This window comes from Dermacentor albipictus, chromosome 2, assembly GCF_038994185.2.
Source record: "Dermacentor albipictus isolate Rhodes 1998 colony chromosome 2, USDA_Dalb.pri_finalv2, whole genome shotgun sequence".
NCBI classification, from domain to species: domain Eukaryota; kingdom Metazoa; phylum Arthropoda; class Arachnida; order Ixodida; family Ixodidae; genus Dermacentor; species Dermacentor albipictus.
Genome location: NC_091822.1, coordinates 75,693,041 through 75,717,915, shown reverse-complemented (window position 1 = coordinate 75,717,915; position 24,875 = coordinate 75,693,041). Strand labels below are relative to the sequence as shown.

The 24,875-nt window shown below is 50.5% G+C and overlaps 1 protein-coding gene across 1 annotated transcript; it reads left to right on the top strand.

Annotated features, from left to right (window-relative positions):
• The first annotated feature begins 3,740 nt into the window (after positions 1 to 3,740).
• Positions 3,741 to 24,512, top strand: LOC135913083 (neprilysin-11-like). The gene is made up of 3 exons (XM_065445752.2): positions 3,741 to 4,213; positions 14,145 to 14,594; positions 22,371 to 24,512. The coding sequence occupies exons 1-3, from the start codon at positions 3,821 to 3,823 to the stop codon at positions 23,976 to 23,978; spliced, it is 2,451 nt and encodes an 816-aa protein (XP_065301824.1). The 5' UTR covers positions 3,741 to 3,820; the 3' UTR covers positions 23,979 to 24,512.
• The last annotated feature ends 363 nt before the right edge of the window (positions 24,513 to 24,875 follow it).

Here is a 24,875-nt window from a genome sequence, read left to right as displayed (position 1 = left end):
CCAAAATGCAGGCATTTAACCCTGCTCGAACTGCAAGAGTCCGTTTGGTGTAGGCCAACGCACCGCAGGCACTACACCGACCTCAGCAGGTTGCCGTGACATGCCTATAGGTCGAGCAACAACGGCACTGCAAAGGGCGAGGCCAGGAGTACCACATCTCAAAGGTCTGGCTGGACAGGTGCGGTCCAGGTGCGGTTTTGCGGCCTCCTCCCCTGCAGGGGAGGAGGCCGCAAAACGGAGCACCAGGGTGATGGCCTGCCGCTTAGCCGCGACCGCCCAAACCTCCGACGAAACTGCAGTCAGCAGGTCCTCGTCAACTTGGGGGCTTGTACGCCCTGCACCACGCCGATGATCTAGGAGCGGTCAGCAGGAAATTGCGCGGTCACGTGCATCTCGGGGATTTCTAACGTGGCCAGCTGGCGCTCCGTCCATTCGGCGATGTCACGAATGTCGCTATGGCAGCGGACGCGATGTCGCGTCCGCTGCCACTATGTTCTTATTCGAGTTCGTGCGTACCTCCTTTACCCCTGGTAGCGCGGTGAGCGCCTGAGCGATGGCTAGGCGGGAGGTACGGGGAAAGCCGACACCATTGTGTGCCTGAAGAAACAGCACTTTGTATGTTGTCGGTAGCGAGGCGGGCACATACGTTGCCCCAGCAGTAACAGTGGGAGCCGCGGCTAGAAGTGCAGAAAGCCCAGATGAACTGGCTGAAGGTCGCGTGGCTGGGCGGATGATAGGCTCGGTCCCAGGAGGAGGGGCATTGTTCTCGGCAAAGCCCGATGGCAACGCAGAGCGCTGGCAGCGTTTCGGCGCCTTTGGTAGGACCTGCTGAAACTCGCCCTCATTAGTACTGCCACTAACAGGGCTGATGGGGCGCTCGTCTGGGCGCGCAACACGTGACGGTAAACCAGTCGTCGATGCCGTCTGTGGCTCTGTTCTGAGGCCTTATAGCTTGCACAAGGCGCCCTCATCATCACTACCACGCTCGCTCGGACGCGAACGCTTGCGCATAGTAGTGGTGTCCATATGATCTAGGTTAGAGTCTGTCGGCAGGAGCAGCGTACTGGGGTTCAATGGGAGAAGCCCACGGCACTCTCGCGAGCAGCACACAAGTAGAACTCGTGGAGCCTGTCGAGAGCTCTGCGGCTGTATCGAAGGTGCTGGCCGAAGGCGTCTGCAGAGCCACCGCAGTGGCCAGGGAGGCTGCGGCGACGGTAGCGGGGCAGGAGGCTCCTGAAGTAGGCGGCTTCCCTGCTATCACGTGCAGCTGCTCGGCCGGGTCATCCGTCAAGGGAGGCGGCGTCGCGAACATCCCCGCTTCAGGGGTGGTCGCCGATGGGGCAGAAGACGTTGGCCATTTGCAGACGGCCCCGCAGATATTTTAAGCCTGCTCGTGCTGCAGCCGCATTTCCTCGGCGCTGGCAATGAGCTGGCACAGAATCATACAGAATTCAGGGGCAGGAACGCTCACCGCGCTTCTGCGCGACAATCTGCGCCGGGTAGGGTGGGGGCGCCCCTGCCACGTTAGCCGCGAAAACGGCTGCACTGTGCAGAAGCGCAGATGACAACAGCTGAGCCGAGCTTGTGCATGACCCTCAGTTGAAGAAAGTGCCAAAGAGAAAATCGGTGGACGTCGTTGGCCGAGCGAGCAGGCAGCGCGGAGGGTCACGCGAGCGGGCTCGGCGAAGTCCACTCGCAGTTGAAGAGAACGCATCAACATGTAGAAGAGGGCAGCGTTGTACGAGACGCCACAGCATCTCCCACAGACGATAGAGCTCTGAAGGACACGCACCATCTGCTCGAACGCTGAAGAGAGACTCACATATATGACGGACAAACTACACGTACGCTTGCCGGCGCGTGGAAGCCCGCGCGCCTTGCGCTTGCCGCGCCTCACGAGTAACGCCGGCTTGAACCTACAAGAGCGCACCAGCGCGCGTCCACTTAGCACATATCGTCGCCTTAAACATCGTGAGGCAGCCAGAGAACAAATATTTGTCTTGAGAAGATAAACAGTTTGACAATAGCGCTTGTTGCTTTACGTGCATTAAACGCAAGCACTTTTGCGGGAAGGTGTAATGTTCCCTTCAAGGGAACATTGACGTTCGGGAAAGCAAATGCAAGAAAGCTTTACTGAGCCTGATGTTAAAAAAATATTTGGCCGACGATTACGTTTCTTGGTAACGCAATCTTTAGGCGCAGCTGCTGCCTTATTTCAACAAACAGGCAACCGCATACAGAACACGCCGTGCCGAACGGAGGCGGTTTTGCGTTTCGGATTGGGCAGCACACACCGCGATGCGCCGCTATAGAACCGGCGCTCCGGTGACGCGCCATCGCGCCATCTTATTGGCGGCGAGGAGTTACGGAGTCGCCCTCTATCGGAAGCGCCTCGCTGCCGTAGTATGAGGGATCACGTGGCGCGCTCCTCATAGGTTTTGCTGTCAGCGCTCACTGAAAACACCACGCGCGAGCTCTCCCGGACATTTCTGTAAGTACTTTCGAAACGAGAGAAGTTTCTTACTGTCTAAATAATAATCTTGGGCAAGCTGAAAGCACACAATCGTTTACAGCCGCTATCTCTTTACCGAATACGTACAGTGAACGCCACTGCGCGCGGTCGCCGCGATGGAGTCTCCCGAACCGGCTTCTTGCGTGAAAGGTAGGTAAACGCTGAGAGCAAACTATGTGGTTCTTATAGTGTTTGTATAGCTAAATGAAGCGTAATAGAATGAAGCCTCAATGCAGCGATCGCGCAGATTCGCAGCGATCGACCGACTGCGCGTCTGCATGCTTGTCCGCGCACTGTTTCGCTTTCTCCGCGCGCGCGTTTTCGCACCGTGCCATGAGCTTTAGGCCGCAGAATATGAGCATTTGACAGTATACAGGCAACCATTGTTGCGTGGGCGCTATCAGAGCTGTTCAAAAATTTCATTGTAGAGACTTCGACGCCTACGGGGACTGTGATGTGCCGTCGCGGCGATGCAATCTTTTTTTTTTCTTCTAAATTCTTTTACCTTTGACCTTCGAGTTGCGTCGCACTGTATGTTCATCGGCGTTCTCAGCGTGCAATTTTCCGCTGCTCCTTTTTTGTAATCCAGTGCATTAATTCATAACACAAACATGACCATATGCCATGCTTTCTTTAAATGTGCTTCTTACCGCTGCCTTTCCACTTCACTGAACTTGGCAGTATCTATAGTATCGACAAGTTCATAGACCAAACCGTCATGACATTAGTCGGGCAGCGGACTCAGGCGAGCGTCTCAGTGCGCGTTTTCAGAACATCGCAGACCGGGCGCCGTAGCAGAAATCTTCCTCGCGTCTGTGCTTGCTGCATACCCGAGTTGTAGCCGATGACTGCCGGTTTTATGTTTCGCGAGCCAAGCTTCACACAGCTTCTTGTCCTGCGGCTACGTGTGAATAAGGCCGACACCGGCCTCCGTTACGTGCGTCCGGCCCTGCGGCACCGAGCAGTAGCCTACCATGTTGCGCGCCTTCAAAGGCAGCCACTACCTATTGTAGTGCTTTCAAGTGTTGTAAAGGAGACACTCGAAGCGGGAAAATTTCGCCACTAAATGAAAACCGCAGCGTACGAGGGAATTTAAACTCGTTTTCAGCTCGCTTCGGCGCGCCCGAAGCAGCCGACGCGGCCGCTATGTCCACGTGATCCCTCCTAGCACGTCACGCCGACGGTGGCGCCAGGTTTTCCAGTGGTGGAGCTCGAGGCCAATAGTGGGTCACCGCAAGGAAGGTAGCCAACAACACGTTCGTCTGGTTAATCTCCCAGCATTTCCTTGATTTTCCTCTTCTCTCTGCGATGTTATTTCCATATTTCTCGTCACTTTCTCTGACAAAAACTCTTATTTTGAGCATACTTAGTTTCTTGGCCAATAGACTATTCGCGGAACACGTGGCGTTCGAGTTGCAGACGAAGAAAAGCGCGAGCGTGCGAGCAAGAAGAAGCAGAAGAAGCGTGACCTCGACAGCCGTTTGGAAGACACGCTGCATAGGGCCCTGGCGAACCGCTCGCAGCAACGAATCGACGACGCCAAGCGTGAACCCATCCATGTCCGAGGACGACGAGACGCTGTGGACGGCCCTCGACTCGACTCCTCCGTTGGAAATCCCGAGGCACACGGACAGTCCCCGATCGGTCCGCGTGGACAGCGCGTTCCGGCTCTCAAGGATCTCCCGGCCCAGGCGGTCCAGCGTAAGCGCAGCCGTTCTAATAAGAAATGCCCTGACTCGTCTTCGCCATTGACTTGTAACAGTCACCACACGCTATAGGTGACTCGCATTGACGTCAGCGTAGCCGCCATATTGGAGAACCAGTACGGAGAAGGGCATTTCGCACGGTGGTTCTGCCGTGGTTCTGTGACGTCACGTGCTAGCTATATGTGCCCTGGAGTATAGACTCGGGCACATTTACAAGAAACAGTACTGAATGAAGGGACGAGCGAGGAGCTATACATTCATAGGAGACTTAATCTACATTTCAGTCTTATTCTCCGGTACTTGGTTAAAGGCAATTTCACAGGGAACAAGGCTAACGGACGGGCTCATAGTGTGTATGGTTGCTTGCATGTCCCATCCTCTAGCGCTTTTTTCTGTAACTACGACGCTCAACAATCTCAGATACACGCTTCAGTGCTGTCTCAGTTCTGTAATTGCAGGACTATGCAAAGGAAGCGTTTACGGCTAGAGATAATTTCGTTGCGATGGCAATTATATGTACACTCCAGGGGGAGTTTCTCCGTCATCGTCGCTGTCGGCATTACCATTTAACTATATGAAAGTGTACACATGCCATACATGCCGTATGCTAATGCTATACTATTCAGCCACCAGATTGCTCCAAGCCAGGTTTTGAGTTATTGACTAAAATAGCATTAGGAATTTCGAGAATGGCAGCCCGCAAACAAAAGCCATTAAACATAACGTTCACGGCAAATGGCCTGTACAAATCTTCTCAGACTATTGAATAATAAAAGCTCAAGACAATATCAGTGCTAAAACTTGAAAGTGATGTTCTTTACTGGTGCAGCTCTTTAAGAGCGGCACAACCAGCGGTGCCTGTGTGACGCCATTAGGCGCGTTAAAACTTCTAAGGGTGCCAGAAATTTCAGCGCACTCGCGTATGCCGCGTCCGCGCTAGTCGGACCCTCGTGTAATTAGAACGCCGTCCGAGGAGTTCAAGTGCAACGCTAAACTCTTGCTATCGCAGTCAGTGCTTTGCCCTTCGTCCTTCGGGCGCGACCTTTTTCTTTTTGTGCAGCTAATCAGGCAACGTTGATCTGGGGCGTGCCGACTCCTGAATCCCCCACACTTCGGTGATGCACGGCGAAAACCGTAAAAATAATGGCCACAAGATTATGTTGACAACTCAGTAAGGAATTTCGCACAATTGCTTTGTTGTAAATGCAGTCTTTGTCATGTGAAGCGGCATAAAGGAGCCTACAACTCCGACTTTTAAGCATGAATATAGTAACTCACCTCTCTTAAAAGTGAGTTTAAGGCGAGCTGAAAATTGTCCCATTTAAAAGTATTTCACAAGCAAAAAAATGGCTGTGGCTTAGGTAAGGTTAAGCCCAGGATGCGAAGCATACTAGCCTTTATTTTAGTTGTTGAACCACTGTTTAGCCTGGTGAACTGCTGTTGCTTGGCTATATTTGGTTCGGCTAGACGAAGAAACAACTCATGCATTACTGCTTCGCCTTCAAGAGTGGAACGCGACAGCGTTCCCGTCGACCCGCCAAGCGGTGTAAGACAATGGGCTACAGGGCAGCGACTACGCGCCCCGCATTGGACGCGGTGAGCGTCGAGCAAAGCAGCGTTCGGCGCGGCAACGAAATGTGCGCCTGAGCAAGAGACGCACGCCTTAGAAACAGCTCAAGGCAACACCGCATTCACTAGAGGCGCTTTTGTACCGCTTTGAAGCATCGTACTTGTGGCTCAGTGGTAGCGTCTCCGTCCCACACTCCGGAGACCCTGGTTCGATTCCCACCCAGCCCGTCTTGCAAGAGTTGAGCCAAAGCCACTTCTCCTCTGTCGTGACGTCACGGTGTCACGTGGTTTCAAGGCGACACCGCCGCGCCTGAGGAGCTGGGTTGAGCTCTCGTAATATGCTTCGCATAAAAATGCACATCTGTGCGTTTCTGGGTTTGGCGACGCCTGTCTCGGGTTTAACTTTGACTCGAAGACCAAGCAACGCACCTGAGTTTGGGAGTGAATTGACAAACGCGCAGGGTTTGGCAGCGCAGATTGTTAAGCGATCACGCGCTACTAAAGCGTTGACGATAGCTATAGAAGCTATTTATCTTGCAGTCGAAGTGTTTAAGCCTCCAAATTTCATTGGCCTGGTAACATTGAAGTATGCTGGAACTCACCACTCCGTTTCTTAAGTTGATGCCACGTTTGCAGCACTTCGTGTGAGCTTAAACGAGGGCTCCTGATCATATCAACGTAGGCGCATATGCTTCTATAAAAAAAATATTCCCACATGTATGCCTATCTCGGTGGCTGTTACATCAAAGATAACGAAGTTATTTAGGCGACTTGTCACACCCTTCGGTAGCTCTAAAGGTCTGTAGACCCTGGTATATTGCTGGCTGTTCATTCTTACGGTATATTCAGGTGGTCGTTTCCGAACGCCGAATTGAATTCTGAGGTTCTACGTGCCAAAACTACGATTTGATTATGAGGCACGCCGTTGTAGGGGACTGCTGATTATTTTTTCACCAGGTGACCATTAACGTGCTCGTAATGCACCGGATACGGCCGTTTTTGCATTTCGCTCCCACCGAAATGCGGTCGCCGCGGCCGAGATTCAATCCCGCGACCTTGTGCTTAGCAGCGCAACACCACAGCCGCTAAGCCACCGTGGCGGGTCTTTCAAAACGCTGCAGCGCTACAAATGTAATCTAAAAGAAAAACTATGACTTACTCTTGCGTAGGCGGATTTCACTGATGATAAGAAAGCAAGTGCACCATTTCTACACCCGTTTATTCTCGAAATACAGCTTTCAACCAGCTTTTCGCTACTTTCGTATCATGGCCCGAGTGTGACCGAACCACCACCCGAATATGCCATTACTGATAATTCATTATCGAAACCCTGGACAGGTTCCAAGTTTTGGTTGGTCGTTGGTTGGTAACACGTTTATTCCACATACTTGCGCTCTTAAGCGCTACGGTGGGGAAGGGATGGGGTTATGGGAATCTCAGCTATATCCCGTAAAGAAGCGCGGAATGAAATTTGAATGACAGCATCATGAAAAATTGGAGGACGCTTAAGCTTCGCCTTCAAGAGTGGAACGCGACAGCGTTCCCGTCGACCCGCCAAGGGGTGTAAGAGAATGGGCTACGGCGCAGCGATCACTTACGAGGCGCCCCGCATCGGACGCGGTGAGCGTCGAGCAACGGAGCGTTCGGCGCAGCAACGAAACGTGCGCCTGAGCAAGCGGAACGAACGAAAGAACTCTGTGTCTCGGAGCCCCGGAGAAACGACGCACGCCAGTCAAACGTCGTGATCGGCACGGGCAGAGAGATAGAGAGATAGTGATTTAAAGAATGGGAGGACGCTTGATTCTGCAACCCGGGTGGGAGCAAGGAGAAACGTCGTCAGGGGAGAGAGAGTCCGGGACGCGACGCCCCTCGCACCTCTCCTCGAACAACCCCAATGCGCGCGTGACGCGCCACCTGTCAGGGCAACACCGTACATTGAGAGGATGGGATCTTCTGTGTTTGCCGCAGGATGGCTCTGCGTGTGCAGAAAGCGCTGAAGAAATGTAGCGGAAACGCACTTCCCTACTCGTGTAGCTGCAACTTCTGTAAGTTACATGTTCATAATTACCGATATACACCGCAGTAAAACTTTCTACGGCTCGTTTCTAAGGCAACACCGCATTCACTAGAGGCGCTTTTGCACCGCTTTGAAGCATGGAACTCGTGGCTGAGTGGTAGAGTCTCCATCTCACACTCCGGAGACCCTGGTTCGATTCCCACCCAGCCCATCTTGCAAGTGGTTTTCGATTCATAAAGTGCCTGCCGGGATTTATCGCTCACGGTCAACGCCGCGGACGCGGACGCCGACGACACCGGCTTTTCTGCGACACGAGCTCCTTAACGCTGTCGCGTTAAAAGGTGCACATATCTTGCGGCCCAGCAGTTAGGCAATATGGCCCAGGGTACGCGTAAGAGGCTGGCTGGCTCGCTGGCTGTCTGGCTGGCTGCCTGGCTAGATAGATAGATGAAGTACCTTAGAAATGCCAACACATTAACAAAAGTGTAGCGTGACTGCGACGTTCCATAATGCAAAATTATAGCGCAACTGTACACGTACTTTCATTTCGCTATATATTGAGGCAAAAAATTTGAGACCGCAATCACCACCCCCACTGGTAGTGGGCCAGTGCCAGGCCTTCGCACAGGGAGGGCAGTACGCTGGCATGATGAGCGGCATCGGAGCCAGCTGTGGAAGAAGAGGGCAACGAAAGCGCGAGAAGTGGCACGAGCTCGTTCGCGCGGTTGCGCCGAAGGATGCCGGCGCTCAACTCGAAGTCGGGCACCTAAAAGCTGCGTTCTGAAGAGAGGGACACCAGAAAGAACGAAAGGAATGCAGGCGAGCACCTGTCAGCCTTCCACTCGGTGCCCCTTATTGCATCAGTGTGCTTCTTAATGATAGTTACATTCAGTGTGCGTCTTAATGATAGTTACATGCAAGAAGAGGTACTGGAAACCATTGCGCGACTTCAACATCAAAGTTTGTTACTAGCATGGCGGCTGATAAAGATACCCCCAATTTTCTTGTGCCAGCTCCTTCAATTAATCACAAACTTTATCTACGCGACTTATCCAAAATCTGGAAGACAACGGCGAATCCTAGCACGAGGAGCTGTGTCGGCCGCTTTCGCATGTACAGTTCGTCGTTTGATACGAAACTAGAGTTCTTCAAAAACAAAGGAAGGCAAGTGGCTTTCACGTCACGCTCGTCTTATTATTCTACATCCAACATCATTGCCGCGTGCAGATGCAATGACATGTGTGAGAAGCGTCCCAAAAATATTGCTCTCTAAAATAACGCAGGAGGAGTTATCCGGCAACGCCGGCATCACACCTGATCGAATGTCATCCTTGACGTTTTTAGGGTACAACAGGAATACTCAGCTTCACTCTAAACAAAAGTATTGCAACCCCCCACATCTGACTCATCACGCTGACTTATTTCAATGAAGTTATTCAACAAATGTGAAATATACAAAAACCAAAATATTCACTAATGATTACGATACTGCCTAATGCCAAATTTGAGCGCAGCTCTATACGTGTTTTCTTTTCGCGATGTGGTGACTGGCGCAGACACTCGGTCTCATCAGGCACGTTGCAAACGTAGCGATCGCAAGAGGCAGTGCAGGGGTGAAGCATGGCGGCGATGCACAGCTGCCACCGCAGAGAGACCGTCACTCATGCAGCACTTTGTTTCCGTATATGGTATCGGCGGACGCGTTTAGCGCTGCATTATCAATGGCTTCATCGGTGAACAGACGTTGCGCGCTACTATGGCGCCATTTCGTAGCGATTGTCACCGCAGAACACGTCTCGCGCGGCGCTGCGCTTCTCACGCTTTCGCCGCGCCCTCTCCTCCGCTTTCCTCCTCGCGCTCTTTTCGCTATCTCAGTCTTTCCTCCTTCGCTGCGCTCTGCGTTAGCTCTTTAATCCTTCGCTGTGCTCGTTAGCTCGGTTACGCCGAGGAACGCCGAGCGATGCCAAGGCAGGAACTGGCCCCCAAGAGCTGCGCTTTAAAATGGAACAACTTCTATACGCTTCTGCCACAGTGCAGTTTGGATCCTGCGCGTGCGAGTAGGGGCTCTACCGCAAACTACTGGAACAAAATGGCGCACTTGTACGCAATTCTGCTTCCTTTTGGAGAACATACAGTGACACTACAAAGTACTGCGAGGATGAAGTGGAAATACCGCAAGAAATTAACAAAGAGGTAAAATCTGCACACAAAAAATTGACAGTGGCTTAGCTCAGCTATGCCAGGATATACGTAGCGTAAAGGTACGGTTATGCTTGGTTAATCTCTTGTCTTGCTTGCTATCCTTAGCTTATCCGGCTATGGCCTTGTTTCGCCAACATCAACCATCTCTCCCGCGCATTTATACGCACGGTGCGCCCTCCTCGCGCATGCCCAGTGCCGCACGGCGCCGCAATCGTAAATGCAGCAGCGGCGCCTCTCGTGACGTCACGCGGCCCTCACGCATGCGCAGTATGGCAGGCGCAGAAGCACGCGAAGCTCGGCTCCAACCCGCGTGGTGTAGCTTTACGCTACAAAATTCAAGGGTCCCTTATGGTTATCCTTACTTGAATGAATACGAAGGCACTGCGACCACCGCGCGATGCTATCACATAACGCCACAACGCAAGGTCGTTGGTTCGGGCCCTTAAAGCTCGAGGGTTCCACTCCCACCATGGTTCGCGGTTTCGATTGCCTTAATTACTGCATCCTAATTACGTGGGCCTCAATTAAGCTCGACATTACGAACTTAGAAGGTCATGGGCTCGGCCCCTACTAGAGGTCGTGGATTCGAGTCCTTAATTCTACGTGAATTAACTGTCCCTTAGTTATGTTAATTTCGCTTTTATTGACACCAAAGGTCATGGGTTCGGCTCCCACCAATATCTGGACGCGCCTGCGCCATTAGATGGCATAGCGTGCCAAAAAAGGAGCACGAGAGGAGCCCGGTTCTCACACGACTGTTTCTCAACCTTCGCACGCACCAGTACACGATGCATTTAGGCTCCCACCCCAGGCTTTGCGGCGGCGGCGCTAGGTGCGTCCGAGTGTTCTTATGGAAGCGCGAAAGATAAGTCTTCAGTACACGTCTCCCACATAACACGGTTCGATTGTGGCACTACGTTGTGTGGCTATACTGATTGAATGCTAACGCATTACCGCCGACAATCATCGTAAGGGGGGCTCTCCCGATTTATTTATTTATTTATTTATTTATTTATTTATTTATTTATTTATTTACTTATTTATTTACATATGTGCAAAATCAGGACGGAGGCTTCTCATCTCAGAAGACAACGTAAAACCAAAGGACAGTCAACGAAATTAATGCAACCATATAGCGTAAGACTGTTGCAATTTGTTTGAAATGCGTCAGCATTCCTATGCCTACCCAACGAGAAAACCTGTCCGTCACTAAAGACGAATAGCTGTAAAGAAAATAATGTATAAGACAACAGTTTTTATGAAGCATTTGTTGTATGATTTGATGATAGTGGAATGAAAGTCAGCTGTAGAACCAGAAGTTGAGCCGACTTGATGCATTGCAGACGTCAAGAAAATTCTGATTCTGCGAAACTTTGATGCCAAACACGTCAAATCCCCCGCCATATTTCGGTGGTTGCAGGATGCGTCTTCCGTTGGGGCATTCCTTGACCAACCGAAATGCTACCTATCTTTAAGAGCTCATGGGCTTCACGTCGCGCAATACAGACAGATAAGCAGTCAGTTACTTGATAAGGATAATGAGGAGTGATGAGGAGTTAGATGGGGCTCATCATGGCTGATATTGGTTCGACGCGAATGAATCAAGTGCTCAAGGGCGACAAGGACTTATAATCGTCGGATCAATTCTGATAATGGTATAAGCACTGATAACGGTTGATAAGGGTCTGACCATGTCCAATAAGGCTGACAAGGGCAGATAAGTGTTGATAAGGATCAAATCGAGTCCGATTATAGGCTGATAAGAACCGATAAGGGTTGATAAGGGTCGGATCTACTCCGATACGGTTGATAATTGCCGCTAAGGTTTGATAAGCTTGATACTGGTCGGATCAAGTTTCATAAAATTGATAACGACACCGGGCGGCATGGATATGAGCAAGTGGCACGATGCTTACTAACTTCCAGAGGAGTTTTTTTTTAGTGTTTTTTATTACAGTCTCCTGACGTCAAACTTGCGTAGCCGCCGATGCAAACATCGGATGGTGACTCGTATTGGCGTTTCAACCGCCCTATCAAATGGTCTCATCGTTTATGGGGGGTCATTTTTGTTTGCTATTAAAGCGAACAGCTTCGCCTACCTTGTCAGGTTTTTCTCATATTACTGGCTGACAAGAGGCGAGGAGCGCGTGGAAAGAGAGACGGTTTCGGTGGGGCCGAGCTTGCGCAATGAAAGTAGATAAACTGATTAGATGGCTGGTGTCGGCGTCTGCGATTGGCCTCATTCCAATTGCTTAGCTTGCGCTGGCTGCTTAAAAATTGCGGTGGCGTGGCACCCAAAGTTAAAAACGGTGCTAAAACGGATCCTCAGCGCAGGAGAGTTGCTAAATAGGTGTCGCGAATGTGCCGAAAGTGCTCACCCACGTTATACTGCCACAAACAAAGTTTTCTTATACGCAAATAAATCCATTCTCCCTGGCAGGTCCCAGCAGCCAGCGCGAAAGTGACCGTAGGCAGACATCATCTATTCCTTTCGGAACGGGGCATTCTCCGCCCATTCCGAAAACCTTCAGCGCCCGCATCCACGAAAAACGTTTACGCTAGAACTGTTCGTAAGAGAAAATTCCAGCCAATCTTGATGATGGAATAAAGTTAGCAAAGGCGGCCAGCCGATGACAAAGATATCTTGCAAATGCAAAGCTCTGTGAATACGGCTCCAGTTTCTTTCGGCATACTTATGCATCTTATTGCGCACACTTCACTGTGATGTGCTCAGTTCTCGCGGTTATGTGAGGTCCTGTGACAGATCGGCGAAGTGGGCGCAGCCCGAAAACTTTTGACCAATAAGGGAGGGTTATTACGGTTATGGGGACGTAGAGTAGGAAATAATTATTTTCTTTTGTTCGGTCTAACCATGCATAATCAGTATGTACACGTATTATCAGATTGGGAGTTTTGGCGGTTTTCGTGACGTCGCGTGACAGACAGGCGAAGTGGGGGTGGTCCGAAACTGTTAGGCCAATCGGGGATGGCTGGTTTCAACAAATGAATATAATCAGTTTGGAGCAGCTTTACGTTAGAGCGCCCCAGACATGTTTTACGAGTTCCATAGCCTCATTGATTGCTGCTGTACATTTCGCGAAATGTGACTGATACCTAATACAAAGAAGAATATATTGCATTCCAAAATTAATAAAAACACAATATGACAGCATATGAATGAATTTAACAAAGCGGCGACGTCACAAATCTAAAGTGCATTTTCCTATAGAAATAGTCGCAGTTCACCAGAAAGGCGAAGAATTTATTGCGATAGCACAATTCTAATGCATGAACTGGTCTACTCGAAGAGGCGGGCGTTACATCACCAATGATAGAAATGCCTGATCGACTAATTATCAAAAAATTAAATACTCATGTTTTTAGCTAATTACTTTATGGCACATATCGCAATTTAAAAGTTCTAGCCGGGGAGTTCGCAATGCGGATTCACTTGGAACAAATTCTCAGGATGGCACCAGTTTCGAGATAAAAATTCCCGAGCTTGGCAGACAAATGCACTGGCATTCCAGTTATTTTTGTGCTTCAATACATAAAAACGACGTTTTGTTAAGAAAATAAGTGGAACGACAGTGCATTTTTAGTGCATGTTTGACGGCGCACATCTCGTAAATGGTGTTATCCACACAATTATTTTCCAGCGGAAGTGACTTGAAGTATCATCCTCTAGAATTTGTAGCGGCCGTCCGTCTATACGTTGTGCCCGGTCCGCGGAAAGCCAGATTACCTCGCCGTGCCTCGCCGTGGGGGTCAGAGCAATACAAATGAGATCAAATTCCCTGTCAGTACTACTTTAGTAATGTACAAATCTGTGTCCAGCTATAGCCAGTTACACTTGACGTTTCGGTCACCCCCGACATTTCAACTCCGCTGACGCCATTTCAGTTTCTTAATGTCCGTACTTCGAACCCCGTAATAAATATCACCTAAATATCTGACCACTCGCCCATTTCTGGTTGTTTCCTAACGACGCACTTCGTGCCCCATCACAGTCATAGGTTACGAAACCAACCGCCCTGGAACCGGCAGGGCACGTTTCCGCCAGACATGCCGACCCACGCTCGCTATTCGCCTGCGGCTTGTGCTGCGCGCGCGACCCGGTCCTTCTGCTCGCACGCAGGACCACTCTCGGCGCATCTCCTCCCTGCTCTACCGGAGCCGCAAGCACTCCTCGTGCATCTTCTTCTACGGCGCCGTGTTGCTCTCGCTGGTGGTGCTGTCCAGCTTCGTCGTGCTCTTCTTCCTCCGCGAGATCAAGGCCGTCATGGTGGCCCGGCACACGGCCGACGTGTGCGGCACCGACGACTGCATGCTGCACGCCAGCGAGCTGCGCGCCCGCATGAACGCCGCCGCCGACCCGTGCCACAGCCTGCACGCCTTCGTCTGCGGCGGCGGACCGCGGGCCTCGCAGCGCGACGAGGAGCGGCGATCGACGCGAATGTACGGCGAGGTCATGGCCTACGACTCGCAGAAGTACCGCACGGCCGGCAACTGCAGCCACAGCGAGTCGCGCGCCGACGCGAAGGCCCAGACCGCGTACGCGGCGTGCCTGAAGCGGACGCCTTCCGAAGTGAGTGCGGCAGCCTTTCTGCGCTACGGCTTGCAGAGGCTGCCAGTATAGTGGCGCCAGCAGCTATGCCCGATACCATTCGAAAGAACGCCACAGCCTCTGTATTCCAACGTTTTAGCACCCATCGCTACACCGTTACCACTAACAGCCATAGGCGTATCTGCCGGGAGGGGGGGGGGGGGGTAGGGGCACTTGCTCCCCCAATCTCAGAACTAGGGTAGCCAAGTAGGCCATACCCCCCCACCCCCCAAGCACACACTTTTGAAAGCCGGGAATACGGCGCCTGTAGTCCCCGCCAAGATCACTCGAGTCTACAGAAAAACCGCTTGAAGCCCTGATGGATATGATGGTCTGGCCTTGTTCTAGCTGCACGCGGAGTCTGGTTTTTCAGGACACTCATCGCCGGTATGTATAAAGCGCTCATGGTCACTCAGTTCACGCTGGTAAATCTCCACACCTCTACAATTATGCAGTAGACTTTCAAGACCTGATCAAGGCATTGAGTCGGGCTACTTGGCCTGTCATATTAGGAAAATCAATAGCGCTATTGAGGTTCTCAGTACTTTCAAGACTGCTTTCATTTATTTGGCCATGAAAGGTGTTCTCACGGTGAAACTAAAGGCAGCACGAAGCGTTAGTTTCTCGCTGCCAGCGCTCTTCACCACGACAGCATTGTGACAGCGAGTGCTCATGGTCATCCAGTGAGATGCGTTTATATTTGCCTATGCGTGCGTAACACCATGCTTGTCCTAGGTGTGTCTACGTGTGGGGAGGGAGACACGCCCGCCCCCCTTTCCAGTCAGAAGTGCAAGGGAAAAAGCAGGCCATTCCCCCCTCCCCCCCCTGCCCTAACACACGCAAACTTTTGAAAGTGGGCACTGTCGCGGCTGCACACTGACAAGTCCAACAAAAACAATAACTAACGCCAAGTTTTCTTTCAGTATTTCGCCCACATAGATACGATTTCTTTATTACGTTAAGGCTGTTAAAGCTAGGCAATCCTAGCTGCCCTGGTCGGGCAGCTAGGATTGCCTCTCGGACATCGCCGCCACGTGCTGTAGCAGGTGACGATCGGCCGACTGCACTAAGCAGTTAAGGGTTGCCGCACTTTGCGGGGCGAGATGACTTCGGGACGTACGTTGCACGCCTGCATTGCTGAGAAAGCTGTCGCTGGGCACTCCAATACAGGTTTTAATACAAACAAATTTAATATACCATCCCCTGCATCATCCCGTGTTTGTTGGGACCATCTACCTAACCATTTCTGCAAACACAAAATCAGGGGCCCTATAACGTAAAACTATTCCAGTGAGTGAGTGAGTGAGTGAGTGAGTGAGTGAGTGAGTGAGTGAGTGAGTGAGTGAGTGAGTGAGTGAGTGAGTGAGTGAGTGAGTGAGTGAGTGAGTGAGTGAGTGAGTGAGTGAGTGAGTGAGTGAGTGAGTGAGTGAGTGAGTGACGAAACTTTGTTGTGAACGCCTGCAGAACGGTTAGCCTTCCCCTTTTAGGGAGGCGTTACCGTGACGCGGCCATGACGTCTTCGCGGCGTGTGGCGCCTCTACTTCGGCCGCGGCCGCACTATTCCCTTTGGTCGACCGCGCCTGCCCCTCTTTTGGGGTGGCAGCCTCCCTCCGGTTTCGCTCGGTCGTTGCCTTTCGAGGGCCGCCGAGATCTGCTGGACGGCCTGGGTTAGGACATCTTGGTCATAGCATCTCGTTGCGGCCTCGAGCTGCGGCGGGATCGTTGTTATTGTTGCAGCTTCATGCGGATTCTTAGCACAGTCCTAAAGGATGTGAGCTGCAGTGGCTCTTTCCTTTCGGCACACACAACACAGATCACTTTCATAAACACTTGGACACACGTGCCTCATCAGCACCGGGGTGAATAACGATCCCGTTTGAAGTTGTCGGTATAAAACCGCCTCCTTGCGGGTCAAGCCCGGATGAGGTGGCGGCATAGTCCTTCGCTCTAGTCGGTACCATTTGACAATTTCATTGTAGGAAGTCATTTTGTCCTTGGTTTCCCACCACCACGACGGGTCGGCTGTAGTAGCAGCGGCACGGTTGGTTAGTCCTCGCGCCGCCGCGTTCGCCGTCTCGTTGTGGTTAGCGTTGCCGCGATCCGACACATCACTGCCCATGTGGGCCGGAAACCACTTTATCACCACACACCGACTATCACTCGCGAGATCGACCACACGCAACACACGCGCGGCTTCACCACACACCCTTGCTCTGGCGTAATTTTTCACTGCCGTCCTAGAATCACAGAGCACAGTCGAGCACTCGGGGTCGGCGATGGCCAAAGCAATCGCCACCTCCTCGGCTTGATGCGCCCCTCGAGTCCGCACACTCGCCGCTGTTCTCGTTGCACCGGTCGATGCCCCGACGACTGCAGCGGCGAATGCCTTTCTGTCATGTAGACACTCTGCCGCGTCCACAAACACGGCACCCTTGTCTTTGGCATGGAGATGGATGAGCGCCTTGGCCCTCGCCGCCCGCCGCTCTTTGTGGAACTCAGGGTTCATATTTCTTGGCACCGGACATACCCGTAGCCGTCTACTAATTGCGTCCGGTACAGGCACCTCTGTAATTTCGGGTCCCATGTCCTTTGGTCCCAGGCCTAGGTCACGCAGCACTTGTCTGCCCGTTCAGCTCGCGCGGCTATCAGAAACTATTGCAGTGTGTTTTTATTCCAATCTCCTGATGTCAAATTTGCGTAAGCGTCGACGCAAGCATCGGGCGGTGATACGCAGATGTGTCTGAACAGACTAATCGAACGCTCTCCGCGTTTACAGGAGGTCACTTTTGTTGGCTTTAAAAACGAATATCATTTCCTGCACAGAGCGTCTTGTGTTATCTAATTGGCTGATAAGAGGCGACGAGCACGTTCAAGTGGAGAGCGAGTCAGTGGGACCGAGCAAGGGGCGCTATAGCGTAAAAAAATTAATTTATGGGGTTTTACGTGCCAAAACCACTTTCTGATTATGTGGCACGCCGTAGTGGAGGACTCCGAAAAGTACACGGGTGTTTTCGCATTTCGCCCCCACCGAAATGCGGCCGCTGTGGCTGGAATGGGACCCCGCGACCTCGTGCTCAGCAGCCCAACACCATAGCCGAGCAACCACGGCGGGTCATATAACGTAGAACTATTCCAATATGTTTTTATTCCAATCTCCTGACGTCAAATTTGCGTAACCGCTGACGCAACATCTGGCGGTGTCCCACAGGGTTGTCTGAACAGACCAATTAAACGCTCTCCTCGTTGTAGGAGGTCACTTTTGTTTGCTTTCAAAACGAGTAACATATTGCCTACACTGAGCAGCTTGTCTTATCTGATTCGCTGACGAGATGCGAGGAGTACGCTCAAGTAGAGAGGGATTCCATGGGGCCGAGCCAGTGCGCTGAGCATCGATAACCGGATGAAGGTAATGCCGGCGTATGCGATTGGCCCGCTTTCCCTTACTTAGCTTGCTGTGGCTGGTCGAAAATCGCGGTGGCTAAGAACGCCGTTAAAACAGATTCTCAATAAAGAAGAGTTGGCAGAGCGAGGTCGTAAACACGCCGAAGGAGCTCGAAAACATTACACTGCCGCGTAAAAAGTTTTATTGTACGCAAATAAACCCAAGCTCTCCTGCAGGTGCGAATAGCCTGTGCATAAGCGATCAGCGGCAGCCATCACTTATTCCTTTCGGAACAGGGCAGCCTGCGGCTATTCAGAAAAAAATCAATTTTGTTCGGGATATTAATGCATCTTTAACGCGCACACGTCACTTTGACGCGGTGAGTTTTCGCGGTTCTGTGACGTCGCATGACAGGCAGGTGACGTGGGTGAAGCCCAAAAACTTTTCACCAATAGCCGAGGGCTAATGGCGAAAAGGCGTCGAATCAGAAATAACTAGTTTTCTTTTGTTCGGTCCAATCATGAATAAGCAGTCTGTATACGTCATATTAGATAGGAGCTATCGCGGTTTTCGTGACGTCGCGTGACAGACAGGCGAAGTGGGGATGGTTCAAAAAAGTTTTTGACCAATCGCGGAGGACTGATTGCAAAATCGGAATAGAAAGGTTTGGAATAGTCTTACATTATAGCTCCCCAGTGCACTGAAAATCGATAACCGGATGAAGAGGGTGGTGCCGGCGTCTGCGATTGGTCCGCTTTCCCTTAGCTTGCGGTGGCTGGGCGACAATCGCGGTGGCATGCAACGGAAGGTTAGGAAACCCGCTAAAACAGATCCTCAGCAAAGAAGAGTTGGCAGAGCGAGGTCGTAAATGTGCTGAAAGTGCTCGGAAACGTAAGACGGCCACGCAGAAAGTTTTATTGTACGCAAATAAACGCATATTCTCCGGCAGGTTTGAGTATCAAGTGCCAGAGCGATCGGCGGCAGCCATCTTTTATTCCTTTCAGGACAGGGAAGTCTGAAGCTATTCAGAAAAAATTCAGTTTTGTTCGGGATATTAATGCATCTTTAACGCGCAAACGTCACTTTGACGCGGTGAGTTTTCGCGGTTCCACTGTGGCAGTCCTTCAGACTCTCGGAATTTCACTTTCACATATGGACCATGTAAATAAAACAAACAAATATTTAGATGTCAATTGTGTATATCTTTCAAAAAGGCGTTAAGTAAGTTGTACGGTACAGGTGGTTTCTTTATATCGAGGTTACGCATACCATGCTCGCTAATGATGAGGTCCTCCAAAGGCGGAAGTGAGGCTTCAAATTTTGGATAGATATTGTTATCATTAGTGGGTACGGACTTGCAATGTTTATTGAAGATATTAGATACTGCTTGTGCGCCACTGACCAGAAACCCTTTAATTTCTAACTGATCATAGGTCTTCGAGGTTGGAAAAACCCAAACGCCAGAATTTCTCGGGAGACTGATATAAAGTTGGGTAAAGATTCTTAAAAATTACGCTGTTTGTCAATGAACGTATGCCTTTTTTAGCTCAGAAGTAAGGAAAGGGGATTTTTCGTTTCAATTCAGGAGAAAGAATATTTGCTTTTCTTTCTCATCAGCTTCAGTATCGTCTTTAGCTACAGTGTCGCACGAGAAATCCACGCGCTTTTTGTTTTAACAATAATCGGCCTGCGACAGTCAGTGCATTCACGTACCATGTTCGTAAACTGATCCCAAAGTTTCTGAACACTGGAAGTGTTATTACAATATGTGTAAAAATTAATAAAGTCAAGAACGTGATCCCACCTCAAATTTTGAGTCTCTCGCTTGACCGTAAAGCAGTTGTTCTCCAGCGTAGATTGTCGCAGCCAATACCCATGCAGTGCCAATTGAACGCAGAGAAAGGAGGAGCGTCTCGCAACGTCTCACCCACGTTCATTTACACGAGTGCTCGAGGCACCGCTGCTCTTCTTAACACAAGAACTCTTACCACAGGGGTGTGTAACTGTTGTCTCATATGTATAGCACGCCTTTGAGCGATCTCCTAGTAACGGCTGACAAGAACCTGTTGGCCGAGAGCTCACTAGGTAGAAAATAATGGCCGGGAGCGCTAACTAAACCGCCGATACATTCTTTATTCTGCTCTCCTTCTAGAACAAATCAAATTTGCCTCGGCCGACACACGAATACACCTGCCCTCTCTCTTTTCATGAGAATCCTATTGAAATGAGAAAATATTGTCACACGTGCGCCCTACAAACACAAGAAATTGTGAGCGCCTGTTGTTGCGAGTTTTCTAACTGCACATATTAAACATTCGAGCCTTGGTCAGAAAGCAGCCATCGTTGTCTGAAATTAACAATGCCTGTCATTATAAATAGCAATAGAGAAAGCAGAGTACTATAAAAGCCGTCAGCTGCTCCAAAGCACTTTGCAGTAACACCTTTGGTAAAGTTGGGACCAAAGTTGGGAAGGGGGCTAGTTGGCGAACGTTCATGGTTATATTTCGCTTAGTTTTGCACTGACGATATTAAGTGAAGGACGAGCTACCATCAGTGTAAAACTAAGTGCAATATAACCATGAAGTAACACCTTTCTTTGTGAGTTTCTTTACGCCATACAAGAACTGTAAACGTTCCATGAGCGTCGATACTCTTTAAGTAGTAGGACATCGGTTACGAGTGATGGTCTATTGTACCATCAGAGTCGCAAGAGTCCACATTTCTCGCGTTCTCTAGCGCTCTGTTTTCGTAACTTCTCAGAATATTGTAACTAAGTTTATCGAATCCTTTATCGAATTTTTAGCATAATTTTAGTGGCCGGTAAATAGCCGGCAAGTTGCCCCGGTAACGTTTCTCAAGTGAAAACGGACGTTTGGGCGAGTTGCTAAGCCATTTTAAACAGAACAGTGCGTATTTTGACCGCGACAAGGAGGGAGACACGACACAGACAAGCGCTGAACAGCGCTTGTCTGTGTTGTGTTTTTTTTCCTTGTCCCTGTCAAAACACGCGCTGTTCTGTTTAAAATTTCTGAAGTGACCTCGGTATTTTTTTTTTTTTTAAGGCAGACCGACGAGCTTAATACAGAGCCATGTGGTCGCATGTGAAAGTTGCTTTTATAAGCAAAGCACTCCCTTGAGATAAACGCGCCATGGTTGCTTAGCGGCGCAACGGCGTTCCGCTGATGCGTACCTCTATACGCGACGGCGCCATTTCGATGGGGGCGAACTCGCGGGATCGAATCCCGGCCACGGCGGCCGCATTTCGATGGGGGCGAAATGCGGAAACACCCGTGTGCTTAGATTTAGGTGCGCGTTAAACAACCCCAGGTGGTCAAGATTTCCGGAGTCCTCCACGACGGCGTGCCTCATAATCAGAAAGTGCTTTTGGCACGTAAAACCCCAAATACTATTATTATTATGGGGGTGAAATGCAGAAACACCCGTCCAGCGTGCATTGGGTGCGCGTTATAGGACCACAGGTGGTCAAAATTAATCAGGAGTATCCCCCCACTGTGGCGCGCTCCATAATGAGATCATCGTTTTGGCACGTAAAACCCCAGAATTGGTTTCATCTTGAGATCTGACAACGTTCGAAAATAATCGGAGGTTGTGTTTTTCGTACTCCCACCGTTGACTTGACATTGCTGGATGTAATTTAGAGTTATGGATAAATTACACGCAAGACGTCTAAAAACGCACAAAAAGACAATAAAAGGAAGAAAATTCATTCGTCATCATTATCAATTCGCTACTTTTTACTAAAGAGGTGTGTTCTACATTGCGAGCTGGCGATGTTTCGCAAAAAAAGAGTTACCGCCACTGATATTGCTGCTTACATACGATAATTGTAAAACTTTCAAGAGAAAAGAGCGGAGTTAGACACTCTTTTACAAATTGGATAGTGATTACGTACGCTAGTCTATTTAGCTAATCATCAGAGACGCGAGTGTAGACATTTCTTACATCATACAGTGTCACTGAGAACCGCCGCTACGTGATCGCACGGTCAACGCGGGAGTCTCATTTATTATACAAATTATAGCACCACTTCTATATTCGAGCTCCAAAATTGGTAGCAAGGATCCACAGCCATCCGTTCAAAAACAAATACACGATATTCAATTGCACATCAACATGCATTCTATTGAAAGCAACAGAAAGTCGATAGGAATAAAGAACAAGAGTATCTCTACAATTACTTTTGTAAGGGACTACTGTATACATTCAACCGACACAGCAAAAACTAGAAAGAGCGCAAACTTGTGTTCAGAAGTTGCTCTTATAGGTCAAATCCTACGGCGGAAGCCGAATTAGTATACGCACGAAGCGAGCACCGACGTCAGTGGCTGTATTTAAGAAGTTTCTTACATGTGCAGTTGGGAACACAAGCGGCCCACTTCGTGGACTTCATGAAGGAGCGACGCATACCGTGGCCAAACGACCCTCCGGAGGACGTCGACCTCCTGGACGTCCTGCTGGATCTGGTGATCAACTGGAGGGTCGCCCTGCTCTTCGACCTGAGACGAAGCACGAGAAAGTTCCACACGGCCAGCCTCGTGTTCCAGGAGCCCGGACCGTTGATCGAACTACGAAGGCAGCAGGTGGGTCACGTATACGAGAACGAAGAGGACACCGAGCAGCTGATCACGAGAGCCGCAACGTTCCTCGGAAAACGCAGAGGGGAGATCACCAAGGAGCAGATCGACGCCTTGCGTCGCGACGAGATGACGCTCACGTCGAATCTGGCAGCATGCAGCGACGAACGCGGAAATGACGTCCTCGTCACCCTGAAACACATCCAGCACATGGCTCCCAGCATGAAGCCCCAGTCCTGGCTGACGCTTCTCAAGCGCCACCTGAACGACGACTCGTTGACGTCAGAAACGACGGTCTTCGCGTACGACGAGCAGCGCCTCGAGGCCCTGTCAGAAGCTCTCACTTTGCTACCTCCAGCGAGAAGTCTCAACGTGGTCGGGTGGCTGTTTGCCTACGCTTACATCTGGGTCGTGAACCCCGACTTCGATCAGCTGCGGCCCAGCGGCGACAACGAATCTAACCACACGCTGAACAAGAGCCTCTGCTTTCTCGCAGTCCACGAATCGTTCGGCCAGCTGCAAATACTGCACAACTTCGTGAAGCGCTTCGAGCACGGCGACATCCAGATGACCTCAAAAGTGCTGCAGAACACCGTCGACACATTTGTGCAGCTGGTCCAAAACTCGGACGCCATCACAGAGCCGGCCAAGGCGACGGCTGTGGCGAAGATCAAAAGTCTGTGCCAAGAACGATGTGCCGTGAGAGTGTCGAACAGGCGTATCCTGGACTGGCTGTACAGAAGCTTTCCCAACAGCTCTTCGAGCTTCTTCGACACCTGGCTCAGCACACGAAAGGCGCTCGTGGCCCTGCTCAAGTCCGGGAATCCTCACCCGGTGATGACGGCCCGCTTCAAGTGGCGTACGCAGAATATCCGCTACCTGCACTCCATCAACTTCCTGCAGGTCAGAATGTTCGCCTTCTACCCACCCTCCTTCTACATCCACGGCTCGCCCTCGATGTCCTACAGTGGAATGGGCTTCCAGATGGCCAGCAGCATCGCCAATGCCATCGTCGGACGTGGCCGAAGCATCGACGAGGGCCTCTCAAGACGCTTCTGGTGGTCGCCTCTCAAAAGATGCCGTTGGGACGAGGCTAGCACGGTGCACGACAAGCGCTTCATTAAGGAACTGTTCGCCCTCAAGCTGGCCGTCAAAGCCCTGGAAAGCACGGCTGCCGGTGACAAGGCGTTCTTGCAGCTGCAGCCCTTGGAGACACTGACGGGCAGGCAGACCTTCTACGCCAGCTTCTGCAGCCGGTTCTGCCATCGCGTCGATGGCGAAAACTGGTGCAACCTCGCCATGCACGAAGACGGTTATAGCCGCGCTTTTGGCTGCCATTCCGTGTGGCCCAGATACATGAAAGTCGATCCAGAGTGCCTCGTTGTGTAGCGGTGCACATGGGGCGCTATTTCCGCTTTTCATGTGCGCATTTCGAACTGCGCCAGCGAGGGACATGTGTTCCGCGATGACTGAGTTAGCTCGAATGGAATGCTGGCCAATGTTATGTGATTTATACCTAAAGAATTCCTTTAATCTAACCTGTTCGTCACGTGAAGCACCCAGCAACATCTTTCATTTTCTCTACTACTAGTTATAAGTCCGACGCATATTTCCTTGTTCTTCCTGTCGACCTGTGTTGTCGCAGCGGGCAGGTATAGTTACTTTTGATCTCTCGACTCACTCGAAGTGTGTTCATTTCCAGAGTCAGCGTTTGCTTTTCGCGACGAGGCAGCAATGAAACTAGTCTGAATTGGATTACGCGTGAATAATACAGAGATGTTACTAAAGTTGTAAAAAGCCAACAGTTACGGAATCAAAACTCTTTGCATTGTTTTGCGGCACTGAATTTTTCAAGTGCAACGATCAGCCTCTCAACCAGTGCAGTGCGTGCGTGCGTGTGTGTGTGCGTGCTATGAGGTAACATGGTACGGACAAATTGCAGAGGTTTGGAATAAAAGATTGAGTAGTAACGAGAATAATGATCGTCACCGATATGTTTATTTTAGAACGAACAAGCCAGAGCAAAGTGATATTGCTAAGAAGGAAATTATTTTGCTAACCACATCGCACAGTGCGGAAGTTGACTCCATATGTGGAAATACGCGGCACTGTATGTCGACCAGGTCAAGTCCTAAAACAACCGAGCCATCTCCATAACATTCATTACAGTGCTCAAACCAGGGTGTCGAACCGGAATCGAACTGAAAACCAGAACCGAACCCGAATTTTTACACGCAACCAGAACCGAACCGAACCCATATTTTTTCTACCATTTTAGAACTGAAC